General features: G+C 38.6%; 1 protein-coding gene across 5 annotated transcripts in view; it reads left to right on the top strand.

The window, feature by feature from the left end:
• The window catches only part of LOC124358511 (protein bric-a-brac 1-like), a 524,334-nt gene that overhangs the window by 461,476 nt on the left and 35,953 nt on the right, over nucleotides 1-26,905 (top strand). For all 5 annotated transcript variants that reach the window (XM_046810823.1, XM_046810813.1, XM_046810817.1 and 2 more), the window contains exon 5: nucleotides 25,968-26,025. In XM_046810823.1, coding sequence (XP_046666779.1) covers nucleotides 25,968-26,025 — 58 coding nt within the window. The remainder of the gene's footprint in view (nucleotides 1-25,967; nucleotides 26,026-26,905) is intronic.

Here is a 26,905-nt window from a genome sequence, read left to right as displayed (position 1 = left end):
TGAATGTTTGAAAATATTGTGAGTACGAATAGATGGAGTAAAGTACAAAAGATCAATATTTGCTGTTCCAGTAATTTGTTAGATTGGAGAATTCAACAACTAGTTTCAAGGTTTTATTTATATACTATATATATAAATACTATATATAAATATATAAATAAATATATATATATATATATATATATATATATATATATATATATATATATATTTTCTATACACCATTGTACACACGTAAACATTGTGTTCATAGGTTTTTTGGCTATCAGCTAATCTCATATAGCAGGAAAAGTATAGATATTTTACTGTCATATATTTTCCAGTTCGAGTCTCGGCGTGGCTAGTACTTTTAGTGGTTCAATATTTATTGAAATTAATTTAGGCTATTGATATTTATACATATAATTTAATGAATGTAAATAAAACTCGTTTAACAGGTATGTGGTTCTCCGTTCATATATTAGCTTGGTGACAAGTATGTGACAGAAACAGCCAAATAAAAAATAATTTGAATTAAACAGTAAGTGCTCTGTAGTGCAAGTGGTAGCACACTCACCCGGCAAGTGAGAGATATTGGTACGACTCCCGGTGGAGTAAGTACTTTTTGTGATTCAATATTTATTAAGAATATAAAATGATTTTTAATTTACTTTCCTAACCTGTGTTAGGTGTTGATCTTTAAAAGTTTGTGTTTTTATTTGGTTAGCTGAATAAGATCAGAAACGATCTACATGTAATCTGAGTGCAATTTTTTTCTTTTCTTCCTGGAAAATTTAATACACAAAGGCTTATTATATTAAAGACAGAAACTTATCAGTGCATATATGGCTAGTGGAATCCCTATGTAGTTGAAAAATTGACGACTTTACGCATAAAACACTTTTATATTCATAGGAAACTGTGTTTTGGTTTATTTAACTAATTAGGGATACCTGTACAATTTTTCTGTTAGGCCCTAAGCAAAAAAAAAAAAAAATAATAATAGCACGTGCGGCGGGTTTGTTTGTAGTTTTCACTATTCTTGTGATGTCCTAGTGCAGTGTTCCACGGAAAAAAGTGACGAAAAATAGTTTGTGAACAACGTGAACATTTTAAAAACTATACGTAACAAGCCGGTCGGACTTTTTGTTTGTCGGTTTTTTGCCGCCGGATTAGTTCATTACACGAGAACTAGTGTACTAATTAGCTCAGTGGTTTGTTTCGTCTGGGAAAAAACAGATTTTTGCGATCCGGAGAGCACCAGCCGGTAGCGCGGGCACTGACACGAGTCCCCTTTATTGTACGAGACGGCATCGCGTAAAACAATGCGTGTTTAAAATGTATCACATAAGTGAACGAAATGGTATAGTTGGAAACTGTAACGGATTAGATAGTCTTTTGATAGAGAAATGATTACCGTCTCTCTCCTGCTGATTGCTCGATAAAGTCAGCGTTTGTGTGGTGGATAAGCTTTTTATGTTTCACGAATGTCTTATTTCAGTAGGAAAAGACTATTCGACTATGGACAAAATATTCTTAAAATCTATTAAAAATGATCTAATATCCTCTCTTGCCAACTAACCCGAAGTCATATATGTATGTGTGTTGTTATACTTGCTTTTTTATGAGTTGTTAACCACATTAAATTAATTAAAATCTAGGTTTTACGCTTTTTGTTATATTCAAAAGATAACGAGGATTTGTGTTCTCTTAAAACAAGAAGCTTAGAAAATTGCACTTGGTCCTATAAGGACCTTTGCGCTACTTCCGGAGTGACAGGATTTTCTGGATGGGTAAGGTCGTGGGGAGGGGTAGGCGCCACCACCTGTCGAGAACCACGAGGAACAATTTAGGGCACTAATCTCAAGTCATGTCCCCTCGGAAGAAGGGGAAGCCCTATTGAATTACCCTTGCACCCCAGAATCTCGACATTTGCTGTTTTTTATGATATGCCGCTCATGGACATCATAAGGTTGCCCAGATTTAAGTGACAAGTTGGTGTTTTGCTGTGCCCAGTGTGGGTTCAACTAAAAGGTATAAACCAGTCAGAGTGAACCCTCCTGGAGAATTGGAACTCGGTTTTCGAACATAACAAGGATTCGTTTGTTCATTTTTAAGCAGCACTTGCATACCAGAAACAATGTTAAGTGAAATTAAATTCTCCACAATTTCATCACGATCATGTATATGATAAGTTTGTATACACCGGTTATGAATTGCTTGTTGTAATTTTAGTCCAAGTAATAAATATTGTTTTAAGATCTAATACTTATTATTAGTACTGTTTTCAGTCGTGGACATAATACTTACCTCAGTCGGACGTTCCCCAGCACGTTAGCAGATGAAGCGCGCGCTCGGTGCGCTTATATTTATATTCATTGTCAACATAGAACCCCTCCACAGCAACCCTAGTTGACTGGCCATTGTCTTCCCCCCTCACTACACTTTCCTTTCATTATTAGTATTAATACTAGCCTCTCATATTCTGCTAGCTCATCAACTATTGTTTTAAGAATGCTCCTGGTTCCGTATTGTACACTGTCGTGCACCTCACTTTTCGTTCTCTTCGCTTGTCAGCCGTGGGATAATAGCATTTAGATCAATTGTTTATACTCTTTATTTTGAATTTCAAATAACGTTTTTAAATGTTCTGTAAATTCGGCTGCTAATGACATTCTTCAGTTACGAAATTAAATATTTCGTAATAAAGCAGTTTTAAACCGCATTTGTGTAGGGAGAAAACAAGTTTATATGGTTTCCTGTATTATGAATTTTAAATATTTATGCCGTATTGCCTAATTACTGAAACGGTGAGTACTGGATTATTTTTAACTATTTCCGCATGACTTTATTCGTCACCGTGTAGTAGTATAAACGAGATGAAATCACGGAACGGAAAAAGGTTAAATATGGATAAAAGTTTAAAATGAAAGAGGTGGTTTATGTGTCGCCTAATATTATATTTGATCGAGCCGATGTCCGCGCCTCGCACATTTTGCGTCGCCAATGGACTGTCACCGCTACACTCGCGTTAACACCGCATAAAGTAATTGATGGTTTGTTTAGTTTAGTTAATGTTTGTGCACTAAACTAAATGAAATAAGCCCGCTGCTGACAGATGCCGCCCGAAACGCTTCATCTGTCATGTTTACCACATTTATTTATTTATGTGTTACCGATTAATCACCGTCAAATATTCGCCGTATTTATTACAACTTTACTACTGTATGTGAGCACTGTTTCCAGTCACTTATAGTGGTGTGGCGTTTAAGTTATATTGTGATTTTTATAAGATTACAGGTTTATTTATGAAGTGGATTACGTGTTCCGTATGGAAAAACAGAGAGAAATCTCCGTTCTTTCATTTCAACATGCTTGAAGTGTGTGTTGCATGTGGTATATTATTGGAACTATCGGGAAATCTCCGTTCTTTCATTTCAACATGCTTGAAGTGTGTGTTGCATGTGGTATATTATTGGAACTATCGGGAAATCTCCGTTCTTTCATTTCAACATGCTTGAAGTGTGTGTTGTATGTGGTATATTATTGGAACTATCGGGAAATCTCCGTTCTTTCATTTCAACATGCTTGAAGTGTGTGTTGCATGTGGTATATTATTGGAACTATCGGGAAATCTCCGTTCTTTCATTTCAACATGCTTGAAGTGTGTGTTGCATGTGGTATATTATTGGAACTATCGGGAAATCTCCGTTCTTTCATTTCAACATGCTTGAAGTGTGTGTTGCATGTGGTATATTATTGGAACTATCGGGAAATCTCCGTTCTTTCATTTCAACATGCTTGAAGTGTGTGTTGCATGTGGTATATTATTGGAACTATCGGGAAATCTCCGTTCTTTCATTTCAACATGCTTGAAGTGTGTGTTGCATGTGGTATATTATTGGAACTATCGGGAAATCTCCGTTCTTTCATTTCAACATGCTTGAAGTGTGTGTTGCATGTGGTATATTATTGGAACTATCGGGAAATCTCCGTTCTTTCATTTCAACATGCTTGAAGTGTGTGTTGCATGTGGTATATTATTGGAACTATCGGGAAATCTCCGTTCTTTCATTTCAACATGCTTGAAGTGTGTGTTGCATGTGGTATATTATTGGAACTATCGGGAAATCTCCGTTCTTTCATTTCAACATGCTTGAAGTGTGTGTTGCATGTGGTATATTATTGGAACTATCGGGAAATCTCCGTTCTTTCATTTCAACATGTGTCATACAACCTAAATATTAGTTTTAGATTTTACTGTACGATTCTTAACCTGTGGGCTGTGCAGTGGGGTATATCATTGGAACAATCGAAAAATCCTTGTTCTAACAAATAAGGCGAATGTTTATATTTGTAGTGGGTTAAAATAGTATCAGTTTTAGTGAAAATAATCTTCTTTAGTAAGCAATTCCACTAGTTTCTGTTTGATATATACAGAAAATAGTGGCATTGTTTACTAAAGAAGATTATTGTAAAACTAAGCATACAGATTGCAGAAATCACCCTTAAGACTAATTGGGAACAACTAGCTAATAATTATTAAATAGAAAATAATAAATACCCTGTTCAGAAATAATAGTTTAACTCTTAATACATTCTTTTTCTTTAATTCTTTGAATTCGTTTGTACAAATATTTATCTTATCTGGTCCTCCTAATTAATCCAAATTGTTAAATTTGTAAAATTATGAATTTATTATCCTAGATTAAAATCCATCTGATGTTACATTATGCTACTTTCTATGTTCATTGTATTGGGATGTTTATATGAGCGTTACTACTTATTGATTCGTCAGAAACCGTTGTTTGAGTCGCGCGTGTGTGTCTTGAGGAATGCCAATACCATAGTTTTGAAACGTCGAATATAAGGTGCAGAACTTTATCCACCGGAGGCAGGCACGTGTAATGTATGGTAACTAAACGATGATATATGGATGATTGAAGTAGGACATAATATACGAAGAATGTTGTGAACTGTATGTTCAGCCCTAACGTCACTCTGTCCGCCTTATCGATATGATCCAGACAATGTGCCCGGCTTCAACTTGAGGCAATTACACCAAGTTTTAATGTGGCCGAGCCGAGTCGAGCGGGGCCGCTATCATTAAGGACATAATATAATATGTGCTCTGACGTCACGGCCGCGCCGTGTTCTCTAATAGTCCCTGCCTTCATAATTAGATATAATGATAATGACTGCAGGACCTTAATGTCACTGCCTTTTGTTCCATTTCATATGGGATTTGCCTGTGAAATATTTCCATTGTTCGCCCTCTACTATCTTGCCCTCTTTATTTGCTTACTTTCAATTTCCCTCGTTGTGCCCGTGTCGCGTCGATGATTCCGCCACCTCGGTTTATTGTGTCGCGTGCACCTTTTGTTCGCTTTATAACAGTCTCGAGCTGCTGTAAGTGATATGTTATACTCAAGTCCTCTAACCCTGTACGTTAATCGTAACAACAGTGGAAATATATAAACCAATGTTTGTAATTAACCAAAATAATTATTCAGAAAATATCGTCAGAATTGTTACGCTATAGAAAAAGATATTAGGTCCCCGTTAGAATTTTCACTTTTTAATAGTTTTCAAGTACGATTATTGAAGATGGTTTGTAGTTGTGCACACGTTCACAAGAATCGCTTAAATCATGTAATTGTCTAACGTAATTGTGACTCAGTATTGCCGCTACTCTAAAATGTAATTATAATGGCGGGTGCCATTCTGTGACGCTGTTAGTAGCGAGCGGTGAAGATCACCCCTACCACGTCTATGATACGGTAATACAGTATAAACTGCTCGATAAATATGATCACATTTATTGCGAGGAGTGGTCAGCGTCAGCACGTTTCTGCCTCTTGATTTACACTCACAGCGCTCCCTGCCTTCGCCTCCTGATGAATTATTTATCCATCTATCTATACCTGTCCTATGCAAATCCGCCACTATTGAGCGAGTAACTGTTTCGTACACGGCCGCAATCGCCGTTGAGTACGAGACTATAGCGCGGTGTAGCTCAGCGGTTCCTCTTCTGTATCCTGTGCAAATCCGCCACTATTGAGCGAGTAACTGTTTCGTACACGGCCGCAATCGCCGTTGAGTACGAGGCTATAGCGCGGTGTAGCTCAGCGGTCCCTCTTCTGTATCCTATGCAAATCTGCGACTATTCAGCGAGTAACTGTTTAGTGCACGGTCGCAATCGCCGTTGACTACGAGGCTATAGCGCGATGTAGCTCAGCGGTTCCTCTTCTGTATCCTGTGCAAATCCGCCACTATTGAGCGAGTAACTGTTTCGTACACGGCCGCAATCGCCGTTGAGTACGAGGCTATAGCGCGGTGTAGCTCAGCGGTTCCTCTTCTGTATCCTGTGCAAATCTGCCACTATTGAGCGAGTAACTGTTTCGTACACGGCCGCAATCGCCGTTGAGTACGAGGCTATAGCGCGGTGTAGCTCAGCGGTCCCTCTTCTGTATCCTATGCAAATCTGCGACTATTGAGCGAGTAACTGTTTCGTACACGGCCGCAATCGCCGTTGAGTACGAGGCTATAGCGCGGTGTAGCTCAGCGGTTCCTCTTCTGTATCCTATGCAAATCTGCGACTATTCAGCGAGTAACTGTTTAGTGCACGGTCGCAATCGCCGTTGAGTACGAGGCTATAGCGCGATGTAGCTCAGCGGTTCCTCTTCTGTATCCTATGCAAATCTGCGACTATTGAGCGAGTAACTGTTTAGTGCACGGTCGCAATCGTTGAGTACGAAAGTTACAGCATGTTGTAGCGCAGCGGTACCTCTACTATACTGGCAGAGAAGGATAATCCTTGCCCTTCTCTCATACAAGAAGGTCCAACCTGAAATCACCACTGGGTACGAGAAGTACAACTCGTTGAAGCTCAGTGGCATCTCTACTGTATCTGGACTGTAATTTTATTCAGTTAATAAATACATATACAACAAAAATAAGGAATTCCGATAGTTTATAAATTACACTGCGTTTTAGTCCAGTTATATTTTTAATTTTGACCAGTTTACTTATATAACAGTAAAGTTTAGGTATAATTTGAAAGTTAGCAAAAGAAAGTGAGGTCTTTCTTTACAAATGACGAGCTAGCATGTTGTTTTATATAAATTACCTTTCATAATGTCAATGACTTTTTGTGACAAAGATACGAGACTGACCTCGTAGACAAATAATTTTTTTAATTCCTCCTCCCTGCCGATTGAAAAGCTTGGAATTTAAAATGTTCTTATTTTACTTTTTATTTTATTAATTAATTAATCAATTACTTTTATTTATTTTGCTTATTATTTATTAACAAATATTAAATATTTATTCATGTTTTGCAATTTATACCATGAACATAGATTGCATAAACTCTTACAAAAAATTAATTAATTAATTAATTAAAAAAAATATATATATATACACATAATTAATTCGTATCTGTTATATTGAAGGGTGTGTTGTGTTGATAGAGACGGCTCAAAAATGCGAAAAGTTAGTGTGACGTATATATTTTGATGAGCCAACCTGAAGGTAAACACGGCGGCACATGGGTGAGTGACGGTGGTGTAGGTTTAAGTGTTTAAGTGTAAGTGGAGATGACGGAACTCGGCGGCCCAGTCGACAAGGCGGCCTGAACACAAGTGCGATTGTTGCCCCGGTCTCGGTGTAGGGGGCGCGGGCGGCGCGGCAGTGTGCGCCGGCCATTTTCACTGGCTGGTCGATATTATACGTTGTTAATTATGCACGCTATCGATCCATCTTTGAGCCACGGTGGGGGGGAATAATATAAACTGCATTTATTATATAATAGAGTTAAGTACAGGCTGGAGGAGCGGAACTGGTACAGTCCCGCCACCAACCCGTCTTCCACCCCTCAGCTGCTCTCGCTACCCCGACACCACTGTCTACTCTACTTAGTTTATTAGTTCGTTGCCCCCATCGCCTTATGCCTTATTCCCTTTTTTATTGTCACTGTGTTCGCTGTTTGATCTTATAGTTTCCTGAATAAAACTACCTTGTTCACAAAATTTTTACTCGATGTACATTTTTTTACTCAGTAGTTACGTTGACTGTGGCGGCAGCGAAGGTGAAAGTTTACGGGCAGCTGTGTGTTGGGTCACTTCGGTTATGAGTGAACCGTAACTAATTTCAGTTAGTAAAAAATATTTTAATTTAGGATCAACATTTTGAAAACTAATTTTTTGTTGTAAAACTGAATTTTACACTTTACCTCGTATTACTATTTCATGATATTCTAAATGAAGGTTAAGCGTAAAACTAGTAATACCTTTGAATTAAAATAAGTTGTGTCGCTTAGCTTGACAATATAATTCACTTGTCAAGTGTATAATGATGTTGAGTACAGAGTTAGGTTCGTCGAGACATACAATATTTGTCTATTTCCTGCATTCTTTGCTTAGGTGGTTTGACGACTACCACTGAATTGTGTAAATTATAAAGAACCTGTTCATTAGAAACTGGCCAATGAACGGGACATTGTATTGAAGTAAGTAGTAAGCAGTGCAGCAGCAGTACGCTTACAATGTTGCGACACTGTAGCCAGAGCTCTGGCCGTCTCTCGTCTCAGATAAGATAATATTTATATTAAATATATTATTAGTGGCGTCACTGTTAACCTTCTGACCTCTCACACACACTGTACAGTCTAACACTGTTACCACGCTCTCTATACGAGACACTGATGTTCGTTAGTTTTACTATGTTTTAATGTTTTAAGTTTATTATTCGTTTACTGATGAAATGATTTAACACGGCAATGTTATTGTTACACATGAAACAAAGTCGGGTTAGTTACACCGTTTATAACTCGAGAATGGTTGCACCGATTATAATGACCTCTGATTTGTTGCATTCGATTCCGCCCGAATAGCGTAATTACTATTAAATTATAGTAAATGTCCATGGACAAAATCAAGTAAATAGAAGAAGAAAAATTTTTTACATAATAATTTGGATTGAAAGAGCGTGTTAAATGCAATCAACCATGTTTAATTAATTTAACCACTATTTCCACTTTGTTTACATTTATAATCTTGAGAGCATAGAGTAGGTTTGATGGTAACAACACTTCTCATCTCAATCTTTTCTGCAACCACTGAGCAAGCAAATATCCAGATAAGGAAGTTAAAAGTTTTAGTAAAAATATATTTTAAAATGTAAATTTTTACAAGTATTAAGTATGCAGTTCGTGGTCTATACTGAAATGCAGATATTAAAGACAAAGTTATTATTTAACATTTGCAATAAATCTTAAGACTGTTATAAAACCCATCGTAGTTGTGTTTCAACACAAGTAGACTTCTCAGATCTGTGTATGTATGTATATTTTCTTGATCGGGAAACAAGGCAAAATCAACAAAGAAACAAAATATAGGAAGACCGGAATAAATTTAAATGGCCACAAGTACACACCTTTTGACTTATTTTCTTGATCGTGTTACCAAGGCAAACTCAACATTACTGTCGGAAATGTAAGTCCCTCGGACCAGAAGTGCTCATACACGTGCAAAGGCTACATAATGCTTGCGAGACCGCGAGTAACCACTAGTTTTGAAATAAATGACTATTTGTTATTCGAACGACAGCCTGGTAGGTTTTCATGCGGGATTAATGAAATACGATTATACAATATAGATTTACATGTAGAAACGATAATGCGAGACAAAACATCAATCACTTAGTCCTAAACCGTCATGGAATGCTTTTGACCTCAGTATATAAATTATTTAGTAGTGTCTAGATTATATAATGTGTTTGTCGAGAGCACTGAACTCAACTTATCTCATAAACCTTGTTGTTTTGTACGTTTCAATTTCGTTCTACAACTAATGAACTTATTTCGACTACATTTCACTAACACGCTCGAATTAAATTTCGTGTAATTTAACTCTCCGATTTGATAATCCGCGCATGTATTAATGCAGTAATCGTGCCAGAGGTGTGGTTGTTGACAACTGGCAACTGATTAGTTTTTTGGAGATTTTTACAATACTATGCTGGAATAGAAGATTACTGCGAACATAACATTCCTTTAAATTGTTTGTAAAGAGTATATAAGAAATTTTAGTTGTTGAGGAAATACACTGGTTTTTGCCACATTCTATAGAAAGACAGACAGAGAGAAAATTCGTAGTTTTCTATGACAAGTACTGATACGTAATTACGACAGAAAGCACAATTATATTCAATTCGGTATATATAGAATAAGCTACATCACATACCCTTACTTGGACTCACTAATTCCTGCCAGGGGGGGGGGGAGTTAGACAAGGGAGACATAGCTGAGATGTCAGAGCAGTTAAGTTATAGCAAATATGATAGAACTAAAACTGAGAATGCGAGGAATCTCACTTGTCGTGAAACCCATCCCACCTCATAGAGTCAAAGATGGGCACTATCCAGCGTTTTATTTCAGTTTCGCTTTTATCTTATGCGTGTTCTCAGGTAGTACTGATTATTAGAAGTTCTTTTTTCCACATACCCGACCAATTTCGTATCCCTTGGTGCCTTTACTTAGAATGGAAAAACAACACCAATCAACCCAGAAGTCACTTGTGACCATTGGGAGAGATAATCTCATCCCTTCTAGCTGTTTTCCTATTAGTTGATTCATTTTCAAATTGGTTGTAATTGTCAATGAAATAACGTAGTAATTTATTTTATTAATTTTATTTTCTCTGTTGTGTAGTTATAAATAAATAAATGTATTTAGATATTATTGCCGTTGAAGTTACAACGAAAACAAGTTTGTGTCATATTTAACAAATAATAATGTTTGTTAAGAATATTGACACAAGTATTCAAGTCATTATATAACAAATAACTGTACATTTAGAATGGTGGCGGAATATCTTATGGACTATGGATACAGATGTCGAGGCAGTTGGCAGCGGATAGGTGAACATGTAGCACGCACGATTTGCATACTCTAGAAGTGTTCCTGTACTTATCGTGAAATGGACATGTGCCGTATGTACAATGTAAACACTGTACACTGTGTATGGACTATGGATACAGATGTCGAGGCAGTTGGCAGCGGATAGGTGAACATGTAGCACGCACGATTTGCATACTCTAGAAGTGTTCCTGTACTTATCGTGAAATGGACATGTGCCGTATGTACAATGTAAACACTGTACACTGTGTATGGACTATGGATACAGATGTCGAGGCAGTTGGCAGCGGATAGGTGAACATGTAGCACGCACGATTTGCATACTCTAGAAGTGTTCCTGTACTTATCGTCACATGGACATGTGCCGTATGTACAATGTAAACACTGTACACTGTGTATGGACTATGGATACAGATGTCGAGGCAGTTGGAAGTGGATAGGTGAACATGTAGCACGCACGCACGATTTGCATACTCTAGAAGTGTTCCTGTACTTATCGTGAAATGGACATGTGCCGTATGTACAATGTAAACACTGTACACTGTGTATGGACTATGGATACAGATGTCGAGGCAGTTGGCAGCGGATAGGTGAACATGTAGCACGCACGATTTGCATACTCTAGAAGTGTTCCTGTACTTATCGTCAAATGGACATGTGCCGTATGTACAATGTAAACACTGTACACTGTGTATGGACTATGGATACAGATGTCGAGGCAGTTGGCAGCGGATAGGTGAACATGTAGCACGCACGATTTGCATACTCTAGAAGTGTTCCTGTACTTATCGTCAAATGGACATGTGCCGTATGTACAATGTAAACACTGTACACTGTGTATGGACTATGGATACAGATGTCGAGGCAGTTGGCAGCGGATAGGTGAACATGTAGCACGCACGATTTGCATGCTCTAGAAGTGTTCCTGTACTTATCATCATATGGACATGTGCCGTATGTACAATGTAAACACTGTACACTGTGTATGGACTATGGATACAGATGTCGAGGCAGTTGGCAGCGGATAGGTGAACATGTAGCACGCACGATTTGCATACTCTAGAAGTGTTCCTGTACTTATCAGTGCCGTATGTACAATGTAAACACTGTACACTGTGTATGGACTATGGATACAGATGTCGAGGCAGTTGGCAGCGGATAGGTGAACATGTAGCACGCACGATTTGCATACTCTAGAAGTGTTCCTGTACTTATCATCAAATGGACATGTGCCGTATGTACAATGTAAACACTGTACACTGTGTATGGAGATTGTGTTCAGCTGGACGAGATTCGTCGTTACAAGTACACTTGTTGTAATATGTTATAAAACTACTTTTCTATTCAGTCATTCGGATCAATTGTCTAATGCATGATATAAAGCCATTTTCTCAAAATAACGCCATTTTAAACGTTTTATTTTTGTTTAGCTTTAAACTTTTCTCTGTATTTATTCTGCAAACGCGCTTTCGCCTGCCAATGCTCTGCCCAAGCTAGTATTTAATATTCTCGACCAACTCAGCGGTTTTCACTGTCACTTCCAAACTGTTAAAAGATGTCAGTTACATTATTTGTGGAAGTATTGTACTTATTGTGGATGTGTATTTATATAAAAATTAAAAACTGGTTAAAATTAAAAGTGCATCATGTTTAATGTATATTAATGCTGATTGATTATAGAAACAGTCGAACTAGAACAGTCTCAATGTCAGTCCGTCTATATAAAAGTTTACTACTGGCTACGGATCAAGTGATAGAATTAAAGGATTCTATTCGCAAGTATTTCATAACCTGGCAAACTGTCGTTATCCTTAACACAGGCTTTGTACGCATCCGGAAGTAATCCTTATATGCAAACTGTTCATTAAAAGGTGTGAATACACTATGAACTGTTAGTATTTTGCTAAATACGGAGAGTGAACTAGAATGATATGTGGGATGCATAAGATTAGTTACCCATTTAACTTCATGACCACTTAACTTATTAATTCAAACTAAATTCTCTTTAAAATTGGATTTACGGAGGTTAAATTCAATATTGAGTCAATAAGTTGTTTTATTTCCGACATTGTTATTGAAATAGGAAAAATAGATGGACGGTGGGAGTCATAATAGATCTGACGAAAGCATTCGATTGCGTGAGTCATCCATATATTCTAAATTGTCTGAGAGACCTTGGACTGGATACAGTGGCTGAACTTCTATATATCTCAAAGAGATCACACCGTTCATTTTGGGCTCCAGTAAATTTTGGTGGCCCCCAAGCATTGATTCTGGGGCCAATACTCTTTAACTTGTATGTAAATAGTTTCCCGGTGGTAGACCCACACTATAATCTGGTTATGTACGCTGACGATATTGCTGCCTGCTTTTCCAGCGTCACGTCTGAAGAATTGGAGATTAACAGTAACGTTGTTTTAATGTCGATTTACACCTGAATGTAACAAAACTGTATTATGGAATTTTCTAAGTGTGTTAAATATTTGGTTGTCCATATGGATGATGACCTCAGTTAGCATGCTCATATAAACCAGGTGTGCCAGTCTGTTTCTTCATGTGTATTCCTGATGTGCCATCCTCCAGCAAGTCTCTTCTTAAACTGATGTACTGATCTCTATGATACGGTTTATTAGTTTGAGGCGCGGGCTACCCATACACAAATTCAATAGAGTGTTTTGAATTTTTTCAAATAGCTGTTCGTGTTCTTGCGGGTCTAAGTAAACGCCAATTACTGTACATTTTTGAAACTGTTATGGCTGTAAAATGTAATAGTGTATCAGTCAACCATTGATGGATCCGCGGTACACGGGCTGATCAACAGCTGATCACCCGCAAACCTCCGCCGGACACCGTATCAGTCGGCTTTAGCTGCAGGTCTGCCTCTTGATGTCGGCGCCGTGTTTTGGACGCTTCCTCAGTAGGTGTTTAAAGAGCATTCACAACAAATCATCGGAATTGAAACATGAGGCGATACGAGTGTTCGAAAACACTCGCCATTACAGTAGATGGAGGCGGTCACATTTTACGACATACAGCTTTTCGAATGCGACTGGGAGCATTTCGAAATAAATACGTCTCAAATATGCTGTCAAGTGATTATATATATTATATTATATATGTTAAACGCACAATACTAATAAAAAAGATATTGAAACAAAACATAACTCAAAACTTCTTGCAATTTAAAAGTTATTAATATTCCAAAACTAACAGCAGATTTCTCTGACATGTCAGATGGTGTTTTGTACCAGACTTGACAAATACATTAACGACTAAACTCAATGTATAGTGAGCCGAGATGTGAGAATGTGGAACGCCTCACGCGGCGCGATGCGTGCAGATGTCACGAATATTAATACAACTATTATAAAAAGCGATGAGCAACTGTGAGCCTACCACTTGGGGCACTAATGTAGACATGTAGGCCCGACCCTTGAACTCGTGATTAGTGCAATGAACACTGTTCCTACTCCCACAGTATACTGCAGGTCAACACTCTACCTCGAGCACGCGACTGTCCGGGGACATCGGTCCATTTAACGGTGGACAAAGTCATTTATTTTAAGAAACACACGGTTTACGACACGACGCGGTGAGGGCGCTGGTTGGCCGGGCCGATACGAGTGGTATTTGATCGCACCGGCACCGAGTTATGACGGAGGGTGGGGACAAGTCATTTACCGTTCTCGTTGTATAGCAATTATCTCCAAGACGCCATCTTGGCGCGAGTAAACAACGGCTAAAATCAACATCGGCCTCGTCTGTTTGAGTTGACCGCTTACGTGGTATTAGCGTCTCCACCGCCCTGTCCTGTTTCACTTACTACTTCCCTCACAGTTGAATACGTTAGACGCACCAGTCCTATCACTTATATTAATATAACTATCTATACAAGTATTTATATCAAGTATAAAACATTCATTTTGGCAACAGAGTTAAAAAAACGTTTAATTGTTCCCAGCGATTTGTCATGAATCATGAATTCATCAACGGAATGAAACGCATTCGACACCGAAATAGTTCTTAGTCGACAAAGAGGGCCACCTCCAGGATATAGAGGCGAGGATGTCAGTAATCCAAAACTCTTGAAACCATCTCTGCATACTCTTTATATTTTAAATTCGCAATTATTCTGACTGCCTACTTTGGAGATGAAAGGCTCTTTCAAATTAGTTCGAGATATTTTTTCCAGCCACTATTCTATAAGAACAATTTTCAGAACAAATATTTGCAAGGTTCCGCAGAGCAAAGATAGAACTACGGAACATAACGTAGATGTGATCACTACAAGTCAGCTCTCTATCGAGGTGCATTCCTACGAATGTAGTAAAATTTACTTCCTCTATAAGAGAATCGTTCACTATAACTACTGGTAAATTTTCATTTTCTTACTGTTTAAATGAATGAAATGTGTTTTTTGTAAAGTTTTTAAGGGTTTTTAGCACATTAAAACACTGTGAACTAATATAATTAAATTTCTGTTTGCGAGGTTTTAAAAGAAATCCTGGCATTTTCTATTCGTTTTCACGAGTATAGTACTGTCTCACTTTCAATAAATGAAAGCGTATAAACAAGTCAATATGAAGTGAAAGTAACAGCGCGTGTTGTCAGCGGACTAAGGATTTGGAGAAAGATTTGCGGGGAACAAACCGGCGCGGCGTGGTGCGGAACCGGAGTGTAATGTCGCCTTTAGGGGCGATACAAATCTTCATAAAGTCGGCGTTAGGTGATAAACGACAGCGTTCCCCGCCGAGCGACAGCCTTCATTTGGCCCCAATCAAACCCGCTCGCACCCGCGCTGCGTTTGCTCCGATAAATTTGTTTTACCATGTGCTTCTTGTTAATGAAGGCTGCTTCTCTGCCTGGCGACACACGATGTGTGACTGATATGTGTGAATTTATGTTGATATTTTACTTTTGAATGTGTACACTACCGAGCTCCCTGTCACCCATCGGCGGAGGTTCTCTCTTACCTTACTTCTTTTGGTATATAGAATAAAATATGGGTGTCAGCTCAGTGACTTGCGAACTCCCACACACACACACACTTTACTCAACGTGACATCATGGACATGTAAAATAGTTTGTTATTTCTTCATACTAGAGTACCGTTAAATAGTACATTTCTTGTACATATTATAACGCACTATATACTGTTAACGTGTTATGTATTAAAATTAAAGCTCTTTAAAAAATACCACTTGTGTTTATTAATATGTATTTATATAACGTTGTAATGACCGACCGCAAAGGTTCCATGTACTCGTACATCTATGCAGATACGAGTCGTGGTCAAGGCCTTGTCCTCAGACACACATCAAACAGTAGTTATCTGCTACTCGCATGTCTCCCGACTGTCTATTCCAAATGTACAAGCATTTTGCGGCATTTAATATTTTAAAATGTTTAGTTTATATAAATGTTTTTTGTGAAACCCTTTAACAGTGTATTATCTTATCTTACCCTGGTCTGTGTGAGCTTTGTTGAAGATTCCTAGGATAGTGGATGGTGCATATCACTCGCAGATACTACGAACCGGTTCTCCCCGGTTCACTAAAGACCACGGACAGACAAGTTGGACCAATATGCTCAGATCGGGTCGAGTGGAGTGCACAATTTGAGGTTATTGAGTCCGGCATATTGCGAGCCCCTCCACTCCGCTCCGCTCTGCTCCACATATTAAGCCGCACGTTTATTAGCGATTTGCCGCAGACTATATTAGCCGAGTAGCATTAAGTGTTAATAGTGTTCCCGGACCTACAATGCTGTAATTTCTACCGAACCTTAAGCTTCGTCAAGTCGGAGCGACATTGTGGAATGATCTGTGGATTTGCAGGACGACAGCTTATTATTAATTTTTATTAACACGATTGTATCGACGTATTGTTTTTAACTTAACGCTTTAATGATTTGCAGCGTTTGTGTACTGTCCACGGTCTGTGCCAACCACCATTATCGCGGCCCAGCCTTATACCGGACTACTATACGTACTGTGGTGTAGGCAAGCAGCTACCCAGTCGGTACATTTCCATAACCTATGCAAACACAATGCAGTCCTGACCCTGCACTCGCTGCAAATTGAATTATATTTTACAAGACATGCATGCACGTATGCTTTCATTAACATGACAAAAGAAACATAAATTAATTTCAATTCATATTTTATGTAAATGTTGTGCACCGGGCAGGATACGTACGTAAGGTGGATTTATAGAAAGGGTCAAGCGGAACTCTGGGGGACAGGTTTACAGCGACTCGAGCCGGCGGCGGCATCCATCTATAACAGTGCGGACGTCACACGCGAACGTTCCTCGAGTACGTTTAGTATGTCCACTGTTACTTCTCTGATAATTCACTGTGGAAGTTACTGGATAAAAAAACATATACATCCCTCTTTCTCTAATTCGGCGCCAGTGCATTCAACATCGGTGAATATCACGCAATGTTAAGTTAAGTGTAGCACTCTAGGAAGATCTTGTTGGGAGATACTGTTGGACAAGCACATTTAAATATTAGGCATTTACTTTTACTATTTTATTCAACTATGACTTATTCAAAGTTTCAGTAAGAAAGAAACACATAACTAACAGTATTTGTACACGTTAAATGCAACGTGGGGGTAACCTATGATATTTACATATGACTAAGCCAGATCACGGATCACAGGTAAACCAGTGTTATTTGTGCGGTTCGTGATCGTGTGATCCACGAGAAGGGCCCAGCACTATTATAACAGCTATTTCCATGTTAATCGGCCTGCTAATGCTCCAACTTCTCCGAGAACACGCTGTTAGATCGCGGATTGTTCGCCGTTAATAATATTTAATACGGATTAACAGCTCCTCGACTATCTCGTACTTTCACTCCTCGCCGTGCGATATTTATCGATCCCGACTAATCGATAGCAATAAACAATCGGTAATTAAAATAGTGGCCGTGCAGATAAAACGGTTTCACACGTCGGCCGTACGTTACAGTTAATATCGGCCCGTGTTCCGCGAGCCCGCGGCCGTGTTTTTCGATGTCACCGCTAAAAAGCTCTTATAATACGATAAATCAGATTTAGCGGGAGCTGTTTTTGACGTAAACAAAATGTTTTGTTGCGAGTGCCGCGGCGGGAGGGGTGAAGATTGTACATTAACTGGATTACAGGACGGCCCTGTATATAATGACATTCATGCGGTATTTACATAATATGACATCGCCATTGTTCGGCGGTACGATGACGCAACGACTCGTCATTATCATATGTTTAAATTAAATAGCAGAAGAGAGAGACGGAGAGAAGAGAGATGGCCGATAGTGTCAACTCGGCTCTGACCGGGCGTGTCTTGAGCCTACAATACAAATTGCTTTCTGTCCATTTACAAATTGAAATATACTCCTAGATGGTTATCGGGGTGGGCTTCGATTGTATTTGTTAATCACATGCGCCACCTCATACATATCTCGGGACTCCATCTTTGTTTTCCACACTTCATTTATATAATCTTCATACGTCTCGTTTTTCATATTTTCGTTATTGCTGTTTATAAATACGAGTATTATTGCCTTCATCTGCATGTTTTCTTGTTTATATTGACTGAGATGAAATGGTTTGCACGCCTCGCCCTCTGAATGTTTATAAGTTTGCTTTCTCATTTACATGGCAATCCCCTAAATTACCTTCTGAGAGAATAGTTTCACAATCTTCTTTTCGGACGTAGCAGAATGAATATTATAATATGTTTTCGTTGATGGAATTATTATATTTAGTTTTTTTGTGTTTGTGGTATTCCGAAAAGTAATGGATTGTTTATTCATATTCTTTAAATAAATTAGTCTTTGTCACAAGTCAACTTCCTTTCTAAAACATCGTTTCTAGTTTCCATGACGACAGTGTGAAGTCTAGAATACATCATGGTCTATTGTTGGTGGCATTCCTAGAAATAATAGATGTTTTATTCATATTTTTTTAAATAAATGAGTCTTTTACACAAGTCAACTCCCTTTTTAAGAAATTGTTTCCATTTTTCATGACGTCATTGTTGAAGTCTGGAATACATCGCGGTCTATGAAGTTAAGCGATTTCGCTCTTTTACTATAGACGTTCATTAAATTTCCTTCCACACAATGACGAATGAGCATCCGCTCTCGCAACAGCGGGTTCATTCAAGACATAGCTCGTCATTCCCATCGTGGAACCATTGATGTGTTATTTCTTGAACCATCAGTGTAAGTAAGACAACCGGCACTCGAAGCCCCCGCATCGACAGTCGAGTCGAGTATCGCTCATTACCGCGCACAGGCCCGTTGTCTCGCCGGCGGCACGCGATGCGATCACGCGGGGAAGACGCTCCGGGCACAATGTCGCGCTGCCGAGGTTAGCGTTAATTCCGCCAGATTTATCCAAGCCTTTGTCCGCCGCGGTCGATGCGTCGAGAGACCACTTGAAGGTAATAAAGTGGGCTTATTTGTTAGCGGGATGTGGGTCTGATTTTTGCAGGCGACTTGGCAATTTCTAAAGCGCGCAGCTCCGCTACTGTAAGCTGCTTTGTCAACAGCGGTTCATAATGGTAGGATTTGTAACCGGCAGCCCGCGCCACCCCCCACCCCTCGCGCTGCCACCCGCGTTAACCACACTCCTACCACAGGAGGTAGATAGCAGCGTGGCAATGAGAGTTTGTGTTTCATTGTCCGGTGACCACGCCTTGCTTGGCGCCTCAGCACAAGACGTGTTCAGATCACCCGCTATCGGGGTTCCTCCGTCGTCGACAATGGTGGAGATATAATCTGGCATATACAAAAGTCCATGAACACAAAAACCGCCCACCGTATAAAAATTGAAAATAATTACCCCCCTCCCATGTATTTAATACTTTTAGCGTATATACATATGTTTTTAACACAATGTAGACTCTAACGATTGGAGAAAAACTTCATTTTAACTATATTGTATGTGAACTAGAATCCAAGTTAGGTTAATTACCGCCGCACATAACCATGTAGAGCAAGGAGGGCAGGACACGGACTTCTGGCAGACAGGCTCCTTGTGTGGCGTACGGCGTACAGCGTACAGCGTACACCGTACAGCTACACACAGCACACTCTTGGCTGGCACGACGCGCACACAATGGCACTTCCATTCATTATTGTTGTATTGAAACAATAAGATTTAATAAGTCACGAGAGGTAATGGCAGCATTATATGTTTCCGTTAGCGTCATGGAATTAGCCGTTGGCTGGGTAGGTCGGGCCTTTCACCCAGTGTTACGGTGACTTCTAAAACGGACTATTGCAGCAATTGTATCAAAATTTTTATTTTCCTTTGTATCATTTTAATTATTTGTGTAAAGTTTGTTTTTGAAAACGTTTGGATTGTGGAGGAAGCAGGATTTCTCCGGACATTAACGGACGTTACGTTCGCACTAAACGACTAACCACAGAGAACTAACTGGATATATACTATTACTAGTCATTTCAAATATTCTTCACTTGGCCTATTTCATGTAGTTCATGAGTGATAAATGTCAATAAATGATTTGATACATTGGAAGACATTATAAAACGAGGTTTTTTACAGTACTTCGATAAAAAAAACACGTTTAAACCTAGAATGTTCAATCCTTAGTTATCATACAGTTGAAAACGTTTGTTATTAAATGAGCCTGTTTGTAGTAATTCGATTAAGAAAACAATTCTAAATCTAGAACGTTCCCTCCTTACTCGTTAAATTAATCTGTCGAAGAACCCAGTATGAAACATTTGTTTGGAAACTATTCTGTATCGTCTTGTTTTTGTTACGAGTCACAACTATTTATTGTTCCAGAATGTTTCCGTTACAAGTTTTTATAGTGTCATGTTTTATATTTTTGTACGATAGATTTTTACCTGAAGTTTTCTATTGTAAAGTTGTATCTGCCTGTTGCCGATAGGATCGCCCCTCAGTACAAGTCCTGATGCCCGGCCCCGGAGTAAATGTCAATCAAATCAGAGAACGACCAGGCTACGTACGGACCGCGGAGTGTAAAGCAGCGCTAACTCGACGCCTCGGGCCCGCCTGGTGATTTCTGCTTTTTAAAACAATGGCGCGGTGTAATCGAGATTATTTGGCGTCGTAAAGTAAATCATGTTTATTGCGTAGCACGAAATGTCAGGAGGTGGTGGCGGCGGCGGGCGGTCATATACTCTACTCCACACCCTACACAGTTTCTCTGTCACCCCTCCCCTTCCTTAAAGTTACACTTCAAGTCAGTTATAGTAAATAGTTCACTTTATTGTCATACATCGGAAACACATTTCTAAAAACTACTCCGTATATTTAACATACATTAAATATTAACTATGACACTAACAACCTCATTTCTCAAGTTGATTGTAACTTTTGTGAAAAACAGTATGTCGGCCAAACATCGAATACTTCCATAAGAGTAACTAGCCATCGGTTTTACATTGTCAGTAGCGACATTGAAAAACTTTAGCCAGTCACGCCATAAATGCACACAAACAAAATAATTTAGAAAATTGTTACACCATCAAAGGCATATATAAGATCTCTGAAATTTTAAATGAAAACCTTACCTTATTAGGTTAAAATTGAAAAAGTAAAAGTGCACACAAACGGTGCTTCAAACAAGACATCCGAGGTGTCTTTATTTCAGGTAAATTTAATGTTTTCTAGTTATTCACACACGTCAATGTAATGGACCATCAGCTGCTAATCTATTGTATTATGTATAATGTTTGTATTTCTTGTGCGAGTCTTCGCTATCTTTTTATTTCATATTTAATTTGTTGTAGATATTTATACAGTTTATGTTAATCTGAAAAAGTGTACTTAGATACACGAAAATGTATTAATGTTTTGAGCCATTATACAATGGGTTGTTCTTGATTTGATGAAGAGAATAAAACATTGAATTCGGATATATAGATATACATATGGACTCGCAGTGTGTTAAATTGTACAGACGTTCTCAACTATGCAAATTATTACATCAGAAAACATTTAGAAGAGGATTTTTTGGAATATTTTTATAGGGATTTCGGAAACAGTTTAATCTTCACCATTACCAGTACAAGCAAGTACTAAAATTGTGTTTGTGAAAGTAACTTGGTGTTACTATAGTAGTTGGGTACGGTGTGGTGAGATACCGGAAAGGGAAATGAAGCATGGTCTATACGTGTGGGAGCGGTACCACGTCTAGCAGTCTCCGGACAGACAGGCGTACCGAGTGTGACGGCCATTAATATGTTAGCATAGAATGGTCCAGTCAATAGGCCTGTAATTACACCAAACAAACATCATAACGAACACACGTGATGTCGTAATTACTCATCCGTATTGTTACACGCTTCCGTATCCGAATATATTATAGATAATCATTTTCTGAAAGCTACAACATAACTCGTTCCGTAAATTATCGGGTCGGAACCGGAACAAAGCGTGGCGGTTCCGTCCGGGTTGTGTTATTGTAATTAGGTTGTCTTTGACTATAAGACAATGGTAAAATATTGAATGGTAATTTGTAGTGCGGGAGTGGTGGACGGTAAAGGGGCGGGGGTCGGCTAGTCGAGAAAATTGAGGAAACCGGTAGAAAGCCGCGTCATGCCATTGTGTACTTGGCCGAATCACGGTCTGTGTGTGAAAATGCTCTCCCGTCTTATCGCTCCGTTCTCCCCATCTGTTAATGTTCCCTCATGTTTGTAGTAGTGAATAGTTTAGCTAGGCGACTCTTCTTCATTCATTCGTCAACTCAAACTTTCCCACCGACATTATTGTGGTTTATTTTGTTCAAGCCGCGGAGTCGTGTGGCTTGTACAGCGGAGCGTCGGGTATTGTTGTTAGGTAATCCTGTGAACATCGGCTCCACTCTTGAAACGTTTAGAGTTTAATGTTATTTTACAACTAGGAAACGGTAAATCCCATCTGTTTGTATTTCGCGGCAAATTTACGTGGAGTACGGTAGGTATGGCCGCCTTGCTGTTTGAAAGAAACCGTTTATAAAGTTCCTTTATTTAATTTATCGAGTACTACGTTCAATTTTCAGGAATATCCGCAATTTACAGACAATCAAGCTGTTTTTATAAATGTAACGTCTATAGTTTTTCGTCGCGTAAACTTAAACATTAGCACAGGCGACACATGGCTAGTGCCAAGCAACACAATAAACTTCTGCAGTAGCACAGGCAACACATCACTGTTGCCGAGTAACACAATAAACTTCTGCAGTAGCATAGACAACACATCACTGTTGCCGAGTAACACAATAAACTTCTGCAGTAGCACAGGCAACATATCACTGTTGCCGAGTAACACAATAAACTTCTGCAGTAGCATGGACAACACATCACTGTTGCCGAGTAACACAATAAACTTCTGAATTAGCACAGGCAACACATCACTGTTGCCGAGTAACACAATAAACTTCTGCAGTAGCATAGACAACACATCACTGTTGCCGAGTAACACAATAAACTTCTGCAGTAGCACTGGTGGAACCACGTGACTGGTGCCAAGTAGTGGAATAAACGTATACATCAACACAGGCGACACATAGGTGGTATACCATGGCCCCAATAAACATTATTTGTTTAGAATTTAGAATGTGTTTGTTTCCTATCACAGAAGGTTCGTGTGCGTTGTAAGCGAACATTTCTTACAATTTTGTAGAAAATATCGTTTAGCGCGCTCCGTTCAAAATTTGCATTTATTCTACTCACATCGTAGTTGAGCTGCTTTGCTATGCTTTACTATCAAAATAGTGGGTACTGTACATTTCAATTTAGCAGTAAGATGTCCAGAGAAGCATTCGAGGCTTGCTAACTCTGCCACGATCGAGTAGCACGTAATCCCATTTATTCTCCGTCACATGTTCCAATCAAAGAACCTATTTTACCTGTGTGAATGTCACGCATCTACTGAGAGGTGACAGAGTAACAAGAGGAGATTAGGATCTCTGAACAGGGCTAGCCGTACGTTAGTGTTGTATCAGGACAGTGTGGCAGGGAAAGGAACACGTGCCAACTCCTGCCCTTGTCAATCCAATTTAGCTTTATTAGGTGAAAGTGTGTTTTCATTGACTAATAAATTACAGACACATAAAACTGGCCAGGGGGTGTGTCACCTCACTTCATCCTACTTGTTTCCTCTACAGTATCGATTTGTACTCACCACAATAGTTATAGGATATCCGAACATCAGGCTAGTGTAAACCATCTGAACGATCATACCATTTATTCTCGGTCCTAACAGTATGGATTCTTACTCACTACAATAGTTAAAGTATATCCCAACATCAGACTAATATAAACCATCTGAACGATCCTACCATTTATTCTAGGTCTTAACAGTATCGATTCGTGCTCACCACAATAGTTAAAGTATATCCAAACATCAGACTAATATAAACCATCTGAACGATCCTACCATTTATTCTAAGTATTAACACTATCAATAAAATTCGTGCTCACCACAATAGTTATCCGAATATCAGGCTAGTGTAAGCCATCTGAACTATCCTACAATTTGTTATCAGTCCTAAAATTTCCGTACAAGGCATTTCTTCAACTCCAATAGCTAAAATATTAAGAACCTATTTTGAAATATTCTTGACAACGCTAACCCTTTATTACGTTGGGACCTCGTCCCGCGATTATTGCAGTATTGATTTAAGTACGAGTACGAAGTACGAGTATATTTTACAATGGCTCAAATGAAATGCTCTGTGAAGTGTTATTGATCTTAGCCAGTCGAAGGTAGGTTAAAATATGTCAGCAGCAAAAAAATAAATCTGTATGTAATGAAATCAAATTATGAAATGGACTCAATAAGTGTGTTTCCACATATTTGAGTACAAAATCTGACCGACGACACACACGGCATGTATTTGCATGTCCGTGAGAGCTTTGTCACAGCCGTAATATAAATATTTAGTCGTACGAGGAGTGGTGTAACGGGGAGGGGGGAAGACAAATAGCTAAAAGTAAACTCAAAAAATAAACACTGGTTAGTAGAAAGCCAAAAGTATTATTGTTATGTAAATTTCAAATGGAGGCCCAGTCGTTTATACAAAGGTCACTTCCTGTCGTACCTCTACGTTGTTGAATATGACGTGTCATCACATTAATTATTAACATCGCCTGCGAAACAGCCTGATTATAATATTAAATGTAATGAAAGTAAATTCATTTGCCCTCTGCAGAGTAGATTGCAGCGACCGCGACGTATAGCTGCGCAGTATGAGAACTACACATCATGTATTAACTCTAAGCTCACAAAGTAATGCTTCTATATAGAAAATTACTTTTATAAAACTGGAATACTGATTTTTAAATAATGACTCATTGTAGCGTATCATATAGATGGCACGTCTGTGAAAGAAGTGTGGAATTCTTTAAAAATTAAGTTTTCAATGTACTCTTTGCACGAGATATATAATGAATCTACTAGGACACTAATTTTAAACACTATATAAACACTAGAAATGTTAATCATGTGGTGTTTTGTATCAATGCATACGTCAAATTTGATGTTGATTACGTAATGAATTTCAATATGTCTCGTTTTACAACTAATTTCTCAACACAGTTTGACACACACTGTTGTAATGGCTAGTTAATACTTGTAGTAGTTTATGGTAACATCCGTGTGGCAATACTTCTGAATGACTGGCTAAACGGCAGTTTCTCTGTTAATATAGTGACTTGTGCTTGAAAACAGTTACCCTGTCTTCTCGTACATAAATACAGAGTAGTTATGTCTCCGGTATCTGATTGGTGCCACCCCTGGGTTCCGGGTTCGAGCTGTTGGATCCAACCAGTTAAGGGCACCGACTTTATATATTTCTTTAATAAACCCAACTATTTGATTATGTATTTGATTTGTTTGGGTTGGTTGATCTGTGTACTGAATCAATAAGGTCTAGCCATATGGCCGTTATAGTTGTTAAATTGTGTTTTGTGGGTGTTGCAGGCCAAGATGCTTGAGTCATCTCACGCTTGGTTCGGAGCCGGTTTTAGAGTTATTTAATGTTAGTTGTTACACATTGTGCGTGGTTAGTTGCTAAATTGTGTTTTGTCGGTGTTGCAGGCCAAGATGCTTGAGTCATCTCACGCTTGGCTCGGAGCCTCCACCTCCTCCCTGGCCGGTAAGTCCTTGTCCATGATTTCAAACTAATGTAAACATTTTAGTCGTTGCCTTGTTTTATTAACGCATGCCTCTTGTGTTCACACATTTCCCATTAGTGGGGGATCTCACAGCTGCAGCTGTCATTGCGCGTGAATTCTTTCATTTCGGACGTCACCTTCTGTGTACACTTTCTCCCTGTAATAGAATATTAAACCCTCTTTTATAGTAGTATTAGTATTAAGTTGAGATTGCATTTAATTGTTTTAATGATTACACTTGAAGTTTTCTGGGGAAAACTTTTCCTTTTCATTCTTCAAGCCACAAGGAAAACGTATGTTACATGGAATTATGTGTTTTTGTTTTCACTTTTGAAGGTAGCGTCCGAAATTTGAGAATGGGGAGATTGTTATGTTTATTATTTACGTAATGAGAAGAGAATAAATAAAGCTCGGTGGTTGAACGAAAGCTACAATTGATAAACGTTTTAACCTGCTTAGTTAGAGCAGTGGAACAAAATGGTCCTCAAAAAAAGAAACAAATTTGATACGAATATGGTTTTACAAAATTTGAATATAGATATGTATATATTAAAAAAAAATAATATTCTTAGTTCTTTTCTAAGATAAAGTTTCAAATCTTGAAATTTTAACACATAAAAACTATTCTTTAGCTTAACAAAAGGACACAAAATTGATATTTGAATTATATCTGTAACAAGAATATATTGTGTTAGTTGACCATGTACAGTATTATAGTAGTTTTATAATCAAGTCAGATATTTTAAAGAGATTGATAACTTTGCTGATCACCATAGTGCCCAGTTTGCTAGTAATCAGATACGTGTGTTGAGTTTTAATTGCACGTATTGTTTCTCATTCATCGCCAGTTAATGTTAGTTT

This window comes from Homalodisca vitripennis, chromosome 1, assembly GCF_021130785.1.
Source record: "Homalodisca vitripennis isolate AUS2020 chromosome 1, UT_GWSS_2.1, whole genome shotgun sequence".
In the NCBI taxonomy this organism is placed as follows: domain Eukaryota; kingdom Metazoa; phylum Arthropoda; class Insecta; order Hemiptera; family Cicadellidae; genus Homalodisca; species Homalodisca vitripennis.
The sequence above is the reverse complement of the archived record's forward strand: the minus strand, read 5'-3'. Positions and strand labels throughout refer to the sequence as shown.